The following is a 16,151-nucleotide window of genomic DNA, read 5'->3' as shown; positions in this document are numbered from 1 at the left end:
TGACATTTTTCGCAAAGTAGGTGTTGACCCCAGGGAAAAGGTTCAACTTCATTAAAAAGGTTTGTTTTTCTAATCAAGGAACACAATTACATTTTCTGCTCTTAGCAATTGTCGAAACAGTGTGTTTGTTTGGTTGTGGCAATCAAAATTGAAATGATTCATAAAAGCTCCCCCGCGACAACCTTCTGTTTTGCAATATTCTTTTTATTTCCTTGTTAAAGGGGTTTTGCTGGTCGGGGGCTGTTAAATAGAGACGTTTTCCCCTTGGGTCCTCCCCTCCACATCTGCCAATCTCTTTAAAAAAGGGTGCAAAATTATATTAAAGAAATGTTACTACCCTGACCCGATTAAAAAAGTGTAAAATCAAATTATCAGCAAAACTTTTTAAAAAATTAAAATCTAAGTGTAATTTGTAAAACCCAAATTTTTTAAGCTAATTATATCCAAAGTCAAAAACTCTAAAATATTGAAATTTTTGATATTTTCTTCATTTTAAAGAAATACCTCACAAAATGATTTAAAATTTTACTATTTATCAATTTTAATTTTTACCCAAAATAATTAGTATTTTTTTTCTAAAAGGTATTTATAATTTAAAAGCCAAAAATTAACGTCGGTTACTGAAAAAAACTTATTGCTTTACATTAAAAACACCCTACTTTGTTTTAGTGTTCTTTTTAACTATCGGTGTTATGCATGACATTTGTTTGAAAGTCTGGCTTTGGCAAACTTAATTTTTAAAATTTTTCCAAAAATACAATTGATGGGATTTTTAAAAATTTGAAAAGGGATCTACAAATTAAAAATTCAAATAAAAAAGCCTTGGAATTTTATCTGTAATTTTTATATTATAATTTTTTCAGTTGATATAATTCCAATAAAAAGCTTGCCTTCGAGGGTTTGGTCTAATTAATTTTCAGTTCAATTCGTGCGTAGGAATGAACCACGAGGGCATTACCGGTGGTTAAATACTTAAACTCTGAATGATCAAATTGGTAAATTAGACGATATATGACAAGAAGGCCTTGCCAGTTTTCATTCTGACATGCTCATTGACATATTATGATAAATATTATGCTGGACTTCATTTACCCGAGGTTTAAGTATCGGACGTCATGCGGCAATTTGATGTCATTATTGACGTCATATTGCTCTCTTACCAGTCCATGCGTCGACCCTTGTTTATCACAGAATATACAAAGCTTGATTTCCTTCTTTGTTTAAATTGAAATCAAATCAAGCCATGTTAGAATTCATGATTTCACACACAGGTGCTAGTAACTAAATCCTTTTTAATGTTCTATAATCCTATATATGTATATACGTATACATATATAGGATTATATAGGATTATAGAACATTAAAAAGGATTTAGTTACTAGCACCTACTACGTATATACATATATAGGATTATAGAACATTAAAAAGGATTTAGTTACTAGCACCTGTCATTTCACATACAGTCTGTAGTATAATTTTCATTAATGGTAATTATTGACATGTATGAAGTATTTTAAATTGAAATTATTAAATATGATACAGTTATAGTTCATGTTATAAATTTCACAAACGGTGTTTCTCATGTGTATATTATGATATTTTCATGTGCAGTCTGTTAAACTTGCTAAAGTTTGACTTGTGACTTATTCCTTCAGATAACAGGTATTGTGATATTGCAGTGCAATATTTGATGTATTGCTTACAAATGAAAAACAACATTTATTCAAGTGCATATTTCACATTTATTCCATTGTAAAGTGTAAAATAAATGTCACTTTCATACTGACTGTAATCATTGTTGTTTTAATTTGTTTGAGTCCTATACATTTTGAAGAAGTAAAATTTAACAAAATATCTAAGTAATTTACTTAATTGTGTTCAGCTTGAAAAACTCTTCAGTTGTACAAAATACAATTATTGAATGTCAGAAAAGAAGATATAATATTGTTCCAGGCTGCCTATGAATATCAAGTCATATTGTACAGCGGACAAGTCAACAACACTTTTATTATCATGTATACTGTAAAATTATTTGTTTTTGTGGGCACAACTTTTATTTGGTGTTAATATGAAATTGTGGATTACAAAACTTTGAAGATTACTGTAAACTTTCTATGTTGATTTGGAGTAAACTTTATAGAATAATGCAGCCACAATATCCATGAAACTTAGTAAGTCACAAAACTGCTGATTTCACAGTATATAAATATAAAAAGGCAGAATATATTTGAATGTCCTTACATTCCAGAGTTGAAGGGGGTCCATCATGTACAATATTCCTTATGCCTGAAACATCCATCCCCATTCCGTAGGCTTCTGTGGCAACTAAGATTCGTATGGAACTTGCTCGGTTATCAGTAACTGCCATCTCTTCCACAATAGCATTTTTCATCTGCAAGATATTTACAGACATTGTTTTACATGCACAACTAAATATATAACACATCAATATTTGAAGAGTCTGCTGACGGTTTAAGAACTAAAATGAAAAAATTTTATCTGAAAGAAAAAAACATGAGCATTCAGAAAATCTGTGAAATGGGAACTCACTTCAACCAAATAATAGTATGTTTTTTTAACAGCTTGATGACTTTTGCCTGTCCCAGTTCTGTGGGATAGAAACAATAACATTGAATCATAAAATAAGTCAACATGGTAGGCAAAATGAGTAAATAATGAAAATACATGTTTCCCTAGGACAATTGTAAAAATCCCATGAAATGTAATGCCTACAGATCAAACACTTATATTCATGTAAAGGGACACAACCATTAATACCCTGTTAGCATATTTATGAAGAAACTAGAACTGACACAGGAGTGACAAACTAGAGTTGTCACAGGAGTGACGAATTTTACCCCCTTAATATGGCCTTGTTCCAGAACTAAGCCAATGTCAAAGCCGAACTTGCTTGACCTTTTGAACACGAAATCAATAGGGGTCATCTGCTTGGCATGACGAATCTCCCTATTAAGTTTCATGATCCTAGGCCTAAGCATTCTGAAGTTATTGTCCGAAAACCCGTTTTAATGTTCCTAGACATTGTGACCTTGACCTGTGACCTACAGACCTCAGAATCAATACGGGTCATCTGCTGGTCATGACCAACCTCCCTATCAATTTTAATGATCCTAGCGTTCTCCTTATATCGTCTGAAAACCGTGTTTCGGATCACTGTGAGCCTTCCATGAAAACCAACGGACTGACAGACCGGCAAGCTCACTCCTATATACATCCCCCCCCACAAACTTCGTATTATGGGGGGTATAATTATACAGTACAGTCATAGAAGTAAATCAAAGTCGAAGATGGACCTCAAAATCAATAGGGGTCATCTGCTGGTCATGATCAACATCCCTATCAAGTTTAGTGATCAAAGGCCCAAGAGTTCTCAAGTTATTGTCCAAAACGGTTTAACTGTTCCAGGTCACTGTGAACTTGACCTTTGACCTACTAACTTCAAAATCAGTTGGGGTCACCTGCTGGTCATGACCAACCTTCCTATCTTTTCATTAGTTATTGTCCGGAAACCATGAAAACCAATAGACTGACAGACCGGCCGACCGACAAGCTTACTCCCATAAAAAAATTCAAAGGCCTAAGCCTGGTCTTTCTTACTAATATCTGTAATAAAAATCATATTCAAGCATTTCTGGAGGTGTGCACAACTACAAATAACTACAAATATCAGACAGACAAATAACATGTGCTGCATAAATTTTAACGAAATTCCAAAAAGGGTAATCTGCAAACATAAATGATACAGCAGAGAAGGTTTCATTATATATAATAACAATATCTCATAAAACTATTTGCATAAGTATTTCTTAATTAGAAAAAAAATCCTGAAGTCTGATCTAAAGATGATGAATTTAATGAAGAATAAATGCTCTTAACTGAAAAAAGAATTTGATTTATTGATCAGAGATGTTCCTCTTCAATACTGCTATTGCTGGAACAACGTTTTTTTTGTCAGTATTATATAAACACAAACCTGTCTGGTGAAGCTGAAATAACCTTTGTGTTATGCATATGCAGACTGGAAATTATCTTCTCTTGGCCTTTTAATGTTGCTGTTGCAGTAAGTGCCAAAATGTTTGCATTTGGCACAACAGCTCTCAGCATCCCAAGCTTTTTATAGGCGGGTCTAAATTCTGAGGCTCCCCATGACAGGATACAATGGGCTTCATCCACAACAATGTTTGTTATCTACGTGAAAATACACATTTGAAAATATATGTATTCATCTTTATACAGAAATATTCATTCATTGACAAATTTGACTTTAAATTATCCTTTTATGTGGAAAAATCACAGTACTACAGGGATGGTTTAGTACTTACAGTCAAATTTCGATTGCTCAAACTCAAGTTAATTCATTCAACAACCTTTGATCAAACTCATCCTCATGTCCCAGCAAAATATCTATTTAATGTATATTTTTAATTGATACTACTACCAATAACTCGAACAAATTTTGCTTGATCCATCGAGTTCGGGTGAACTAAGTTTGAACGTATTTTGAAGCTGACAGAAATAAAAAATGAAAACGAAGACAAAAAATCACTGAATCATCTAATTTTCATACAGTTACATTGTCAAATAGGTGAACATATGACATATCAACATTTTCACCGTCTTTTATCTACCAGCGGGAAGTTAGCAGTAGAACAGTAACAGCAGTAACAGCAGCATTACTGCTATTACTGCTATAACGTTCTAGCAGTAATAGCAGTAATACTGCTGTTACTGCCGGAACGTTATAGCAGTAACATCAGTATTACTGCTATTACTGCTGGAAGTTATAGCAGTAGCAGCAGTATTACTGCTATTACTGTTGTAAAGTTATAGCAGTAACAACAGTATTACTGCTGTTACTGTTGGCAGTTTTAGCAACAACAACAATATTCCTGATGCTACTATTGGAAGTTATAGCAGTACCAACAGTAGTTGGAAGTTGCGCAAAGTACAACATGAAATAAATTTTATCAATGTATGCATTATTAGCCATCGAAAAATTTTCAAAGCTGTTCTTTTTATAATATTTTTGTCTTTTTATGTCTCAGGAAACGGGCTTCAAGCCCTCGTGCTGCTGTTATTCACAACTTTTATGCAGGCTTTAGGATGCATTTCACGATATCGATATATTGTTGGTATGTTTGTTCAAAAAGTCCTACATATTACATTGCCGGCGGATATTCATGATACCAATGGCATCATATTTTTTTTTAAAGTTTTTATAATGTCCGAAATGGGCTCAAATCTTTATTACTGCTGTAATTCACAGCGTCCAATGGGATTTTGGGATGAAATAAAACATGTTGATATACTGCTGGTATGTATGTAAAAGTAGCCTACGGATATTCAGGATGCCGACGGCATACGTCCAAAGAAGGCCTCATCGAGAAATTAGAATATGTTTTCATACTCAGTTAATGCTTTATTCTGCACCGAAACGATGCCCTTAAGCCAATGTATGGCCATTTTAGGTCATTGTTGGGGTCTTTATAAAATACGAAATGAAATCAGTTTCAGCACTTTATGCATAATGTTTCGACAAAGAATAGTGAAATGTCCGGAAAATCTGAATTTAAAGCATTTTATAGGTGTACGGAAATGGGCTCGAATCCTTGTTACTGCTGTTATTCTCAGCGTCCAAGAGGACTTGAGGATGAATCAAACCAGATGGATATATTGCTGGTATGTATGTTCAAATAAAAGTATATATTTCATTGCCGATGGATATTAATTATACCGACGGCATACGTCCAAAGAATACCACATCACGAAATTGGAACATGCTTTGGTGGTCAGTTACTGCTGTTTTCTGCGCCGAAACGATGCCCTTAAAACAATATTTGGTCATCTTAAGTCAATCATTAGGGCCTTTATGAGAATGATTTTCGTTTCAGCAATTTATGCATAATGTGCCGACGTCGAACAGTGTAATGTGTTGAAAATCGTAATTTAAGCATTTATCAGGTGTCCAAAAGTGGGCCCGAATTCTTATTACTGCTGTAAATCACAGCGCTAAGGTGGGCTAGAGGATAAATAAAACCATGTGGATATATTACTGCTATGTATGTCCAAACGATAGTATATATTTCATTGCCGACGGTGTTCCAGGATGCCGACGACATACGTCCAAAGAAGACCTCATCACGAAATCGAAACCCGTTTTGGTGCTCAGTTACTGCAGTATTCTGCGCCGAAACGATGCTCTTAATTAAGCCAATATTTGAGCAACTTAGGTCAACGTTGAGACTTTCATAATATATGAAGTGAACTTAGTTACAGCAATTTATGCAAAATGTGCTGACGAAGAATAGTGAAATGTATTAAAAATCTTGATTTTAAGCAAGTTTTAGGTGTCCGAAAATAGTCTCGAATCCTTGTTACTGCTGTAATTCGCAGCGTCCATGAGTACTTGAGGATCAAACTATGTGGATATATTGCTAGTATGTATGTGCAAATAAAAGTACATATTGCATTGCCGACCGATTTTCAGTATACTTCGAAAAAACGCCTCATCACAAAATTGAAACATATTTTGGTGCTTAGATGCTGCTGTATTCTGCGCCGAAACGATGTGCACATGAGACACGATTTGGTCTCTTGAAGTCATTGATGAAGTCTCTGTTATATACAAAATAAAATTAGTTTTAGCAGTTTATGCTTTATATTACTGTGAAGAACGGTAAAATATGTTGAAAATCGTAATTTTAAGCATTTTTCAGACGTCCAAAAATGGGCTCGAATCCTTGTTACTGCTGTAATTCACAGTGTCCTGAAGGACTTCAGGATAAATAAAACCATGTGGATATATTGCTTGTGCATATGTTCAAATGATAGTATATACAACACTGCCGGCGGATTTGAAGAATGCCGACGGCATACGTCCAAAGAAGACCTCATCTGTAATCTGGAACATTTTTTGGTGGTCAGTTACTGCTGTATTTTGCGTCGAAACGGTCCCCTCAAACAATTATTTAGTAATCTAATGTCATTGTTGAGGCCTTTATGAGATATAATATGAATTTAGTTTTAGCAATTTGTGCAATATGTGCCGACAAAGAATAATGAAATGTGTTGAAAATCGTAATTTCCTGCATTTTTCATGTGTCCGAAAATGGGTTCGAATCCTTGTTACTGCCGTAATCCACAGCGTCCAGGAGGACGAATCAAACTATGTGGGTATATTGCTAGTATGTATGTGCAAATAAAAGTACATATTGGATTGCCGACCGATTTTCATGATGCCGACGGCATACGTCGAAAACACGCCTCATTACAAAATTGAAACATATTTTGGTGCTTAGATGCTGCTGCATTCTGCGCCGAAACGATGCACATGACACACGATTTGGTCTTCTAAGGTCATTGATGAAGTCTCTGTTATATACAAAATCAAATTAGTTTCAGCAGTTTATGCTTTATATTACTGCGAAGAACGGTAAAATCTGTTGAAAATCGTAATTTTAAGCATTTTTCAGACGTCCAAAAATGGGCTCGAATCCTTATTACTGCTGTAATTCACAGCGTCCTGAAAGACTTGGGGATAAATAAAACCATGGGTATATATTGCTTGTGCATATGTTCAAATGGAAGTATATACAACACTGCCGGCGGATTTGAAGAATGCCGACGGCATACGTCCAAAGAAGACCTCATCTGTAATCTGGAACATGTTTTGGTGGTCAGTTACTGCTGTATTTTGCGTCGAAACGATCCCCTCAATCAATTATTTAGTCATGTATTGTCATTGTTGTGGCCTTTATGAGATATAAAATGAATTAAGGTTTAGGAATTTATGCAATATGTGCCGACGAAGAACAACGAAATGTGTTGAAAATCGTAATTTCAAGCATTTTTCAGGTGTCCGAAAATGGGCTCAAATCCTTGTTACTGCTGTAATCCACAGCGTCCAGGAGGACATGAGGATGAATCAAACTATGTGAATATATTGCTGGTATGTATGATCCAATAAAATTACATATTGGATTGCCGTCCGATTTTCAGGATGCCGACGGCATACATCGAAATCACGCCTCATCACAAAATTGAAATATATTTTGGTGCTTAGATGCTGCTGTATTCTACCCCGAAACGATGCACATGAGACATGATTTGGTCTCTTAAGCTCATTGAAGAAGTCTCTGTTATATACAAAATAAAATTAGTTTTAGCAGATTATGCTTTATATTACTGCGAAGAACGGTAAAATCTGATGAAAATCGTAATTCTGAGCATTTTTCAGATGTTCAAAAATGGGTTCGAATCCTTGTTACTGCTGTAATTCACAGCGTCTTGAAGGACTTGAGGATAAATAAAACCATGTGGATATATTGTTTGTGCATATGTTCAAATGACAGTATATACAACATTGTCGGCGGATTTGAAGAATGCCGACGGCATACGCCTAAAGAAAATCTCATCTGTAATCTGGAACATGTTTTGGTGGTCAGTTACTGCTGTATTTTGCGCCGAAACGATCCTCTTAATCAATTATTTAGTCATCTAATGTCGTTTTTGATGCTTTTTTGAGATATAAAATGAATTTAGTTTTAGCAACTTATGCAATATGTACCGGCGAAAAACAATGAAATGTGTTGAAAATCGTAATTTTCAAGCATTTTTCAGGTGTCCGAAAATGGGCTCGAATCCTTGTTACTGCTGTAATCCACAGCGTCCAGGAGGACAAGAAGAAGAATCAAACTATGTGGATATATTGCTGGTATGTATGTCCAAATAAAAGTACATATTGCAGTGCCGACCGATTTTCATGATGCCGACGGCATACGTCGAAAACACACCTCATCACAGAATTGAAACATATTTTGGTGCTTAGATGCTGCTGTATTCTGCACCGAAACGATGCACATGAGACACGATTTGGTCTCCTAAGGTCATTGGTGAAGTCTCTGTTATATACAAAATAAAATTAGTTTCAGCTGTTTGTGCTTTATATTACTGCGAAGAACGGTAAAATCTGTTGAAAATCGTAATTTTAAGCATTTTTCAAATGTTCAAAAATGGGCTCGAATCCTTGTTACTGCTGTAATTCACAGCTTCCTGAAGGACTTGAGGATCAATAAAACCATGTGGATATATTGCTTGTACTTATTTTCAAATAATAATACATTTCATATTGCCGATGGATCTTACAGCATACGTCCAAATAAGACTTTATGTCTAAGCTGGAACATGTTTTGGTGCTCAGTTACATCTGTATTCTACCCCAAAACGGTGCCCTCAAACCAATATTTGGTCATCTTATTTTCGAGGCCTTTATGAGATATATAATGAATTGAGTTTAAACAATTTATTCTTTATGTGCCGACGAAGAGCGACGAAACGTGTTAAAAATCGTAATTTTATGCATTTTTCGGGTGTACGAAATGAGCTCGAATCCTTGTTACTGCTTTAATTCACAACTTCAAGGAGGAATTAAGAATAATCAAGAAACAAAATCTTACTTTTCTTTATATTTATTTAGCTCTGAAATGTTCTTCAAGAATCTGTAAAGCACAGACATTTAAACCGTGTCCTGTTGTGTACTTCCAATTTTATTAACGTCATGTAGAATGAATACTTTTTAGTCTATTTATCCCTTAAAACATGTCAACAATACGACACGCACATTTGTCTCCTTTTTCATCATTTTAAGGTAATAGATTTAATTAATTGATAAATTTGGATGTTTTAACCACACCCGAGTTAAAACGAAATGGAACCCGAAAATTACGGCATGGAACGGATTTTACTGTTTTCCGCTGTTCGGTCCTTTTTACGCGATGAAATATAAATTGAAATATGACTGATTTTCAGGTTAAATGCTTGAATTTCATCTATGTATTGTACTCAATATGATTGACTGATACAAATATTATAATCTTATATGCAAACACACTTTGTCAAAAAGATGCATTGAACGAAAATGCCTTTATAAAAACTATCGTAGTAGACCGCAGTTATATAAAGGTAGTGACTAGCGTCCGGTAACCGGACCCGGAGTCTAGAGGTCCGGTAACCGATATACTTATAGTGTTCTGTACTGTGTTATTAATGTATAAGATCAAAGAAAGATGTAATTTGTTGTCATGAAGTTGCCTTTAAGTACTTTTTGTAAATATTTTTGTAAACAGCTCTCGCTCGGACATATATATTTAATATGAAATTATAAAATAATTTTGGCGATTTCCATAAGTTACTGTTACTTACTTTATCAGTACAACGAATTCAGCAATTTATGAGCACAAAAACAGTCTAAGTATTAAAGTAAAAGCATAAGTTTATTATTTTAATCCTTCATCATGTAAAAACACAAAATTGATGAAAGATTAGGCCTACATTACTACGCACAGTAGCTAATTGGTATTAATAATCAATTAAATTAGCGATAGTGTTTTTATAGTCATGAACGGTTTATCATACTATTTTGTTTCTGGTCAGTTGCAATGTACAGTTGTATTTAGAACAAGAAAAAGAAAGCGAAATCTGTTTCTGATGAATAAACGAACTTTGCAAATAACATTTTCAGAAGTATTCATTATTCATCCTAATTATTACTGGAGCTCTAGCTAGACGTTGTCAAATTTATAGGTTAGCAGTTCATAATGTGATATGAACTATCATTATATACATTATTATGATTTATCCTCCTCCGGGATGCTGTGAATTACAGCAATAACGAGGATTCGAGCCTATTTTTGAAAATCTGAAAAAATGCTCAAAATTACGATTTTCAACACATTTAACCCTTCCTCGCCGGAATACAAGGCATAAACTGTTAAAATTGATTTTTTATTTTGTATATAATAAAGACTTCAACGATGACCTAAGAAGACCAAATCGTGACTCATGTGCATCGTTTCGGCGCAATTCTAATACACCAAATCTAAGAACAAAAACATGTTTCAATTTTGTGATAAGACGTTTTTGTTTCGACGTATGCCGTCGGCATCCTGAAAATCCGCCGGCAATGCAATATGTACTTTTATTTGGACATACATACCAGCAATATATCCACATAGTTTGATTCATCCTCAAGTCCTCATGGACGCTGTGAATTACAGCAGTAACAAGGATTCGAGCACATTTTCGGACACCTAAAAATTGCTTAAAATCAAGATCTTCAACACATTTCATTATTCTTCGACGGCACATATTGCATAAATTGCTAAAACTAAATTCATTTTATATCTCATAAAGGTCTCAACAATGACATTAGATGACTAAATAATGGTTTGAGGGGATCGTTTCGACGCAAATTACAGCAGTAACTGACCACCAAAACATGTTCCAGATTACAGATGAGGTCTTCTTTAGACGTATGCCGTCGGCATTCTTCAAATCTGCCGGCAATGTTGTATATACTGTCATTTGAACATATACACAAGCAATATATCCACATGGTTTTATTTATTCTCAAGTCCTTCAGGACGCTGTGAATTACAGCAGTAACAAGGATTCGAGCCAATTTTTGGACGTCTGAAAAATGCTTAAAATTACGATTTTCAACAGATTGTACCGTTATTCCCATTAATATAAATCATAAACTGTTAAAACTAATTTTATTTTGTATATAATAAAGACTTAATCAATGACCTTAGGAGACCAAATCGTGTCGCATGTGCATCGTTTCCGCGCAGAATACAGCAGCATCTAAGCATCAAAATATGTTTCAATTTTGTGATGAGGCGTTTTTTCAACGTATGCTGTTGGCATCCTGAAAATCCGCCGGCAATCCAATATGTACTTTTATTTGGACATACATACTAGCAATATATCCACATAATTTGATTCATCCTCATGTCCTCCTGGACGCTGTGGATTACAGCAGTAACAAGGATTCGAGCCCATTTTCGGACGTCTGAAAAATGCTTGAATTTACGATTTTCAACACATTTCATTGTTCTTTGTCGGCACATATTGCATAAACTGCTAAAACTAAATTCATTTTATATCTCATAATGGCCTCAACAATGACATTAGATGACTAAAAAATGGTCTGAGGAGATCGTTTTGGCGCAAAATACAGCAGCAACTGACCACCAAAACATGTTCTAGATTACAGATGAGGTCTTCTTTAGACGTATGCCGTCGGCATTCTTCAAAACCGCCGACAATGTTGTATATACTATCATTTGAACATATGCACAAGCAATATATCCACATGATTTTATTTATCCTCAAGTCCTTCAGGATGCTGTGATTTACAGCAGTAACAAGGATTCGAGCCCATTTTTGGACGTCTGAAAAATGCTTAAAATTACGATTTTCAACAGATTTTGCCGTTCTTCGTAGTAATATAAAGCATAATCTGCTAAAACTAATTTTATTTTGTATATAAATGGGAATTCATCAATGACCTTAGGATACCAAATCGTGTCTCATATGTATCGTTTCGGCGCAGAATACAGCAGCATCTAAGCATCAAAATATGTTTCAATTTTGTGATGAGGCGTTGTTTCGTCGTCTGCCTTCGGCATCCTGAAAATCGGTGGGCAATGCAATATATACTTTTAATTGGACATACATACCAGCAATATATCCACATAGTTTGATTCATCCTCAAGTCCCCATGGACGCTGTGAATTACAGCAGTAACAAGGATTCGCGCCCATTTTCGGACACCTAAAAATTGCTTAAAATCAAGATTTTCAATACATTTCACTGTTCTTCGTCGGCACATTTTGCATAAATTGCTGTAACTAAATTCACTTCATATATTATGAATGTCTCAACGATGACATTAGATGACTAAATAATAGTTTGAGGGGACCGTTTTGACGCAAATTACAGCAGTAACTGACCACCAAAACATGTTCCAGATTACGGATGAGGTCTTCTTTAGACGTATGCCGTCGGCATTCTTCAAATCCGCCGGCAATGTTGTATATACTATCATTTGAACATATGCACAAGCAATATATTCACATGTTTTTATTGATCCTCAAGTCCTTCAGGACGCTGTGAATTACAGCAGTAATAAGGATTCGAGCCCATTTTTGACATCTGAAAAATGCTTAAAATTACGATTTTCAACAGATTGAACCGTTATTCGCAGTAATATAAATCATAAACTGCTAGAACTAATTTTATTTTGTATATAATAGAGACTTCATCAATGACCTTAGGAGACCAAATCGTGTCTCATGTGCATCGTTTCGGCGCAGAATACAGCAGCATCTAAGCACCAAAATATGTTTCATTTTTGTGATGAGGCATTTTTTCGACGTATGCCGTCGGCATCCTGAAAATCGGACGGCAATGCAATATGTACTTTTATTTGGACATACATACCAGCAATTTATCCACATAGATTGATTCATCCTCATGTCCTCCTGGACGCTGTGGATTACAGCAGTAACAAGGATTCGAGCCCATTTTCGGACACCTGAAAAATGCTTGAATTTACGATTTTCAACACATTTCTTTGTTCTTCATCGGCACATATTGCATAAATTCCTAAAACTTAATTCATTTTATATCTCCGAAAAGCATCAACAATGACGAAATTAGATGACTAAATAATTGTTTGAGGGGATCGCTTTGACGAAAAATACAGCAGTAACTGTCCACCAAAACATGTTCCAGGTTACAGATGAGGTTTTCTTTAGACGTATGCCGTCGGCATTCTTCAGATCCGCCGGCAATGTTGTATATACTATCTTTTGAACATATGCACAAACAATATATCCACACGGTTTTATTTATCCTCAAGTCCTTCAGGACGCTGTGAATTACAGTAGTAATAAGGATTCGAGCCCATCTTTGAACATCTGAAAAATGCTTAAAATTACGATTTTCAACAGATTTTACCTTTCTTCTAGTTAATATAAAGCATAAACTGCTGAAAATAATTTTATTTTGTATATAACAGAGACTTAATCAATGACCTTAGGAGACCAAATCGTGTCTCATGTGCATCGTTTCGGCGCAGAATGCAGCAGCACCTAAGCACCAAAATATGTTTCAAATTTGTAATGAGGCGTGTTTTCGACGTATGCCGTCGCCATCTTGAAAATCGGTCGGCAATGCAATATGTACTTTTATTTGGACATACATACCAGCAATATATACACATAGTTTGATTCATCCTCATGTCCTCCTGGACGCTGTGGATTACAGCAGTAACAAGGATTCGAGCCCATTTTCGGACACATGAAAAATGCAGGAAATTACGATTTTCAACACATTTCATTGTTTTTCGTCATCACATTTTGCATAAATTGCTAAAACTTAATTCAATAATGACATTAGATGACTAAATAATTGTTTGAGATGATCGTTTCGACGCAAAATACAGCAGTAACTGACCACCAAAACATGTTCCAGATTACAGATAAGGTCTTCTTTGGACGTATGCCGTCGGCATTCTTCAAATCCGCCGGCAGTGTTGTATATACTATCATTTGAAGATATGCACAAGCAATATATCCCCATGGTTTTATTTATCCTCAAGTCCTTAAGGACGTTGTGAATTACAGCAGTAACAAGGATTCGAGCTCATTTTTGGACGTCTGAAAAATGCTTAAAATTACGATTTTCAACAGATTTTGCCGTTCTTCGCAGTAATATAAAGCATAAACTGCTAGAACTAATTTTATTTTGTATATAATAGAGACTTCATCAATGACCGTAGGAGACCAAATCGTGTCTCATGTGTATCTATTTCGTGATGAGGTCTTCTTTGGACGTATGCCGTCGGCATCCTGAAACACCGTCGGCAATGAAATATATGCTATCGTTTAGACATACATAGCAGTAATATATCCACATGTATTTATTTATCCTCTAGTCCACCTTGGCGCTGTAATTTACAGCAGTAATAAGGATTAGAGTCCATTTATGGACACCTGATAAATGCTTTAAATTACGATTTTCAACACATTACACTGTTCGACGTCGGCACATTATACATAAATTGCTGGAACGAAAATCATTTTATATCTCATAAAGGCCCTAATGATGACTTAAGATGACCAAATATTGTTTTAAGGGCATCGTTTCGGCGCAGAAAACAGCAGTAACTGACCACCAAAGCATGATCCAATTTCGTGATGTGGTATTTTTTTGACGTATGCCGCCGGTATATTTATTATCCGTCGGCAATGAAATATATACTTTTATTTGAACATACATACCAGCAATATATCCATCTGGTTTGATTCATCCTCAAGTCCTCTTGGACGCTGAGAATAACAGCAGTAACAAGGATTCGAGCCCATTTCCGTACACCTATAAAATGCTTTAAATTCAGATTTTTCCGGACATTTCACTATTCTTTGTCGAAACATTATGCATAAAGTGCTGAAACTGATTTCATTTCGTATCTTATAAAGACCCCAACAATGACCTAAAATGACCATACACTGGCTTAAGGGCATCGTTTCGGTGCAGAATAAAGCATAACTGAGTATGAAAACATGTTCTAATTTCGCGATGAGGCCTTCTTTGGACGTATGCCGTCGGCATCCTGAATATCCTCGGCTATGTTAAATGTACTGTTACTTTTACATACATACCAGCAGTATATCAACATGTTTTGTTTCGTCCCAAAATCCCACTGGACGCTGTGAATTACAGCAGTAATAAAGATTTGAGCCCATTTCGGACATTAAAAAAACTTAAAAAAAAATATGATGCCATTGGTATCCTGAACATCCGCCGGCAATGTAATATGTAGGACTTTTTGAACAAACATACCAACAATATATCGATATCGTGAAATGCATCCTAAATTCTGCATAAAAGTTGTGAATAACAGCAGCATGAGGGCTTGAAGCCCGTTTCCTGAGACAAAAAAAGACAAAAACATTATAAAAAGAACAGCTTTGAAAATTTTTCGATGGCCAAGAATGCATAAAGTGATAAAATTTATTTCATGTTGTACTTTGCGCAACTTCCAACTAATGTTGGTACTGCTATAACTTCCAATAGTAGCATCAGTAATATTGTTGTTATTGCTAAAACTGCCAACAGTAACAGCAGTAATACTGTTGTTACTGCTATAATTTTACAACAGTAATAGCAGTAATACTGCTGCTACTGCTATAACTTCCAGCAGTAGTAGCAATAATACTGCTGTTACTGCTGTTACTGTTCTACTGCTAACTTCCCGCCGGTCTTTTCTCTTCAGTTTATGA

The 16,151-nt window shown here is 35.2% G+C and overlaps 1 protein-coding gene across 1 annotated transcript in view; it reads right to left on the bottom strand.

Annotated features, from left to right (window-relative positions):
* Positions 1 to 2,237: 2,237 nt before the first annotated feature.
* Positions 2,238 to 16,151, bottom strand: part of LOC128546475 (uncharacterized) — a 71,394-nt gene continuing 57,480 nt past the window's right edge. The window contains exons 6-7 of the mRNA XM_053517031.1: positions 3,995 to 4,209; positions 2,238 to 2,392 (exon numbers count right to left, since the gene is read on the bottom strand). Coding sequence (XP_053373006.1) covers positions 2,389 to 2,392; positions 3,995 to 4,209 — 219 coding nt within the window. The 3' untranslated portion in view covers positions 2,238 to 2,388. The remainder of the gene's footprint in view (positions 2,393 to 3,994; positions 4,210 to 16,151) is intronic.

Source organism: Mercenaria mercenaria, chromosome 10 (genome assembly GCF_021730395.1).
Source record: "Mercenaria mercenaria strain notata chromosome 10, MADL_Memer_1, whole genome shotgun sequence".
Taxonomy (NCBI): Eukaryota; Metazoa; Mollusca; class Bivalvia; order Venerida; family Veneridae; genus Mercenaria; species Mercenaria mercenaria.
The sequence above is the reverse complement of the archived record's forward strand: the minus strand, read 5'-3'. Positions and strand labels throughout refer to the sequence as shown.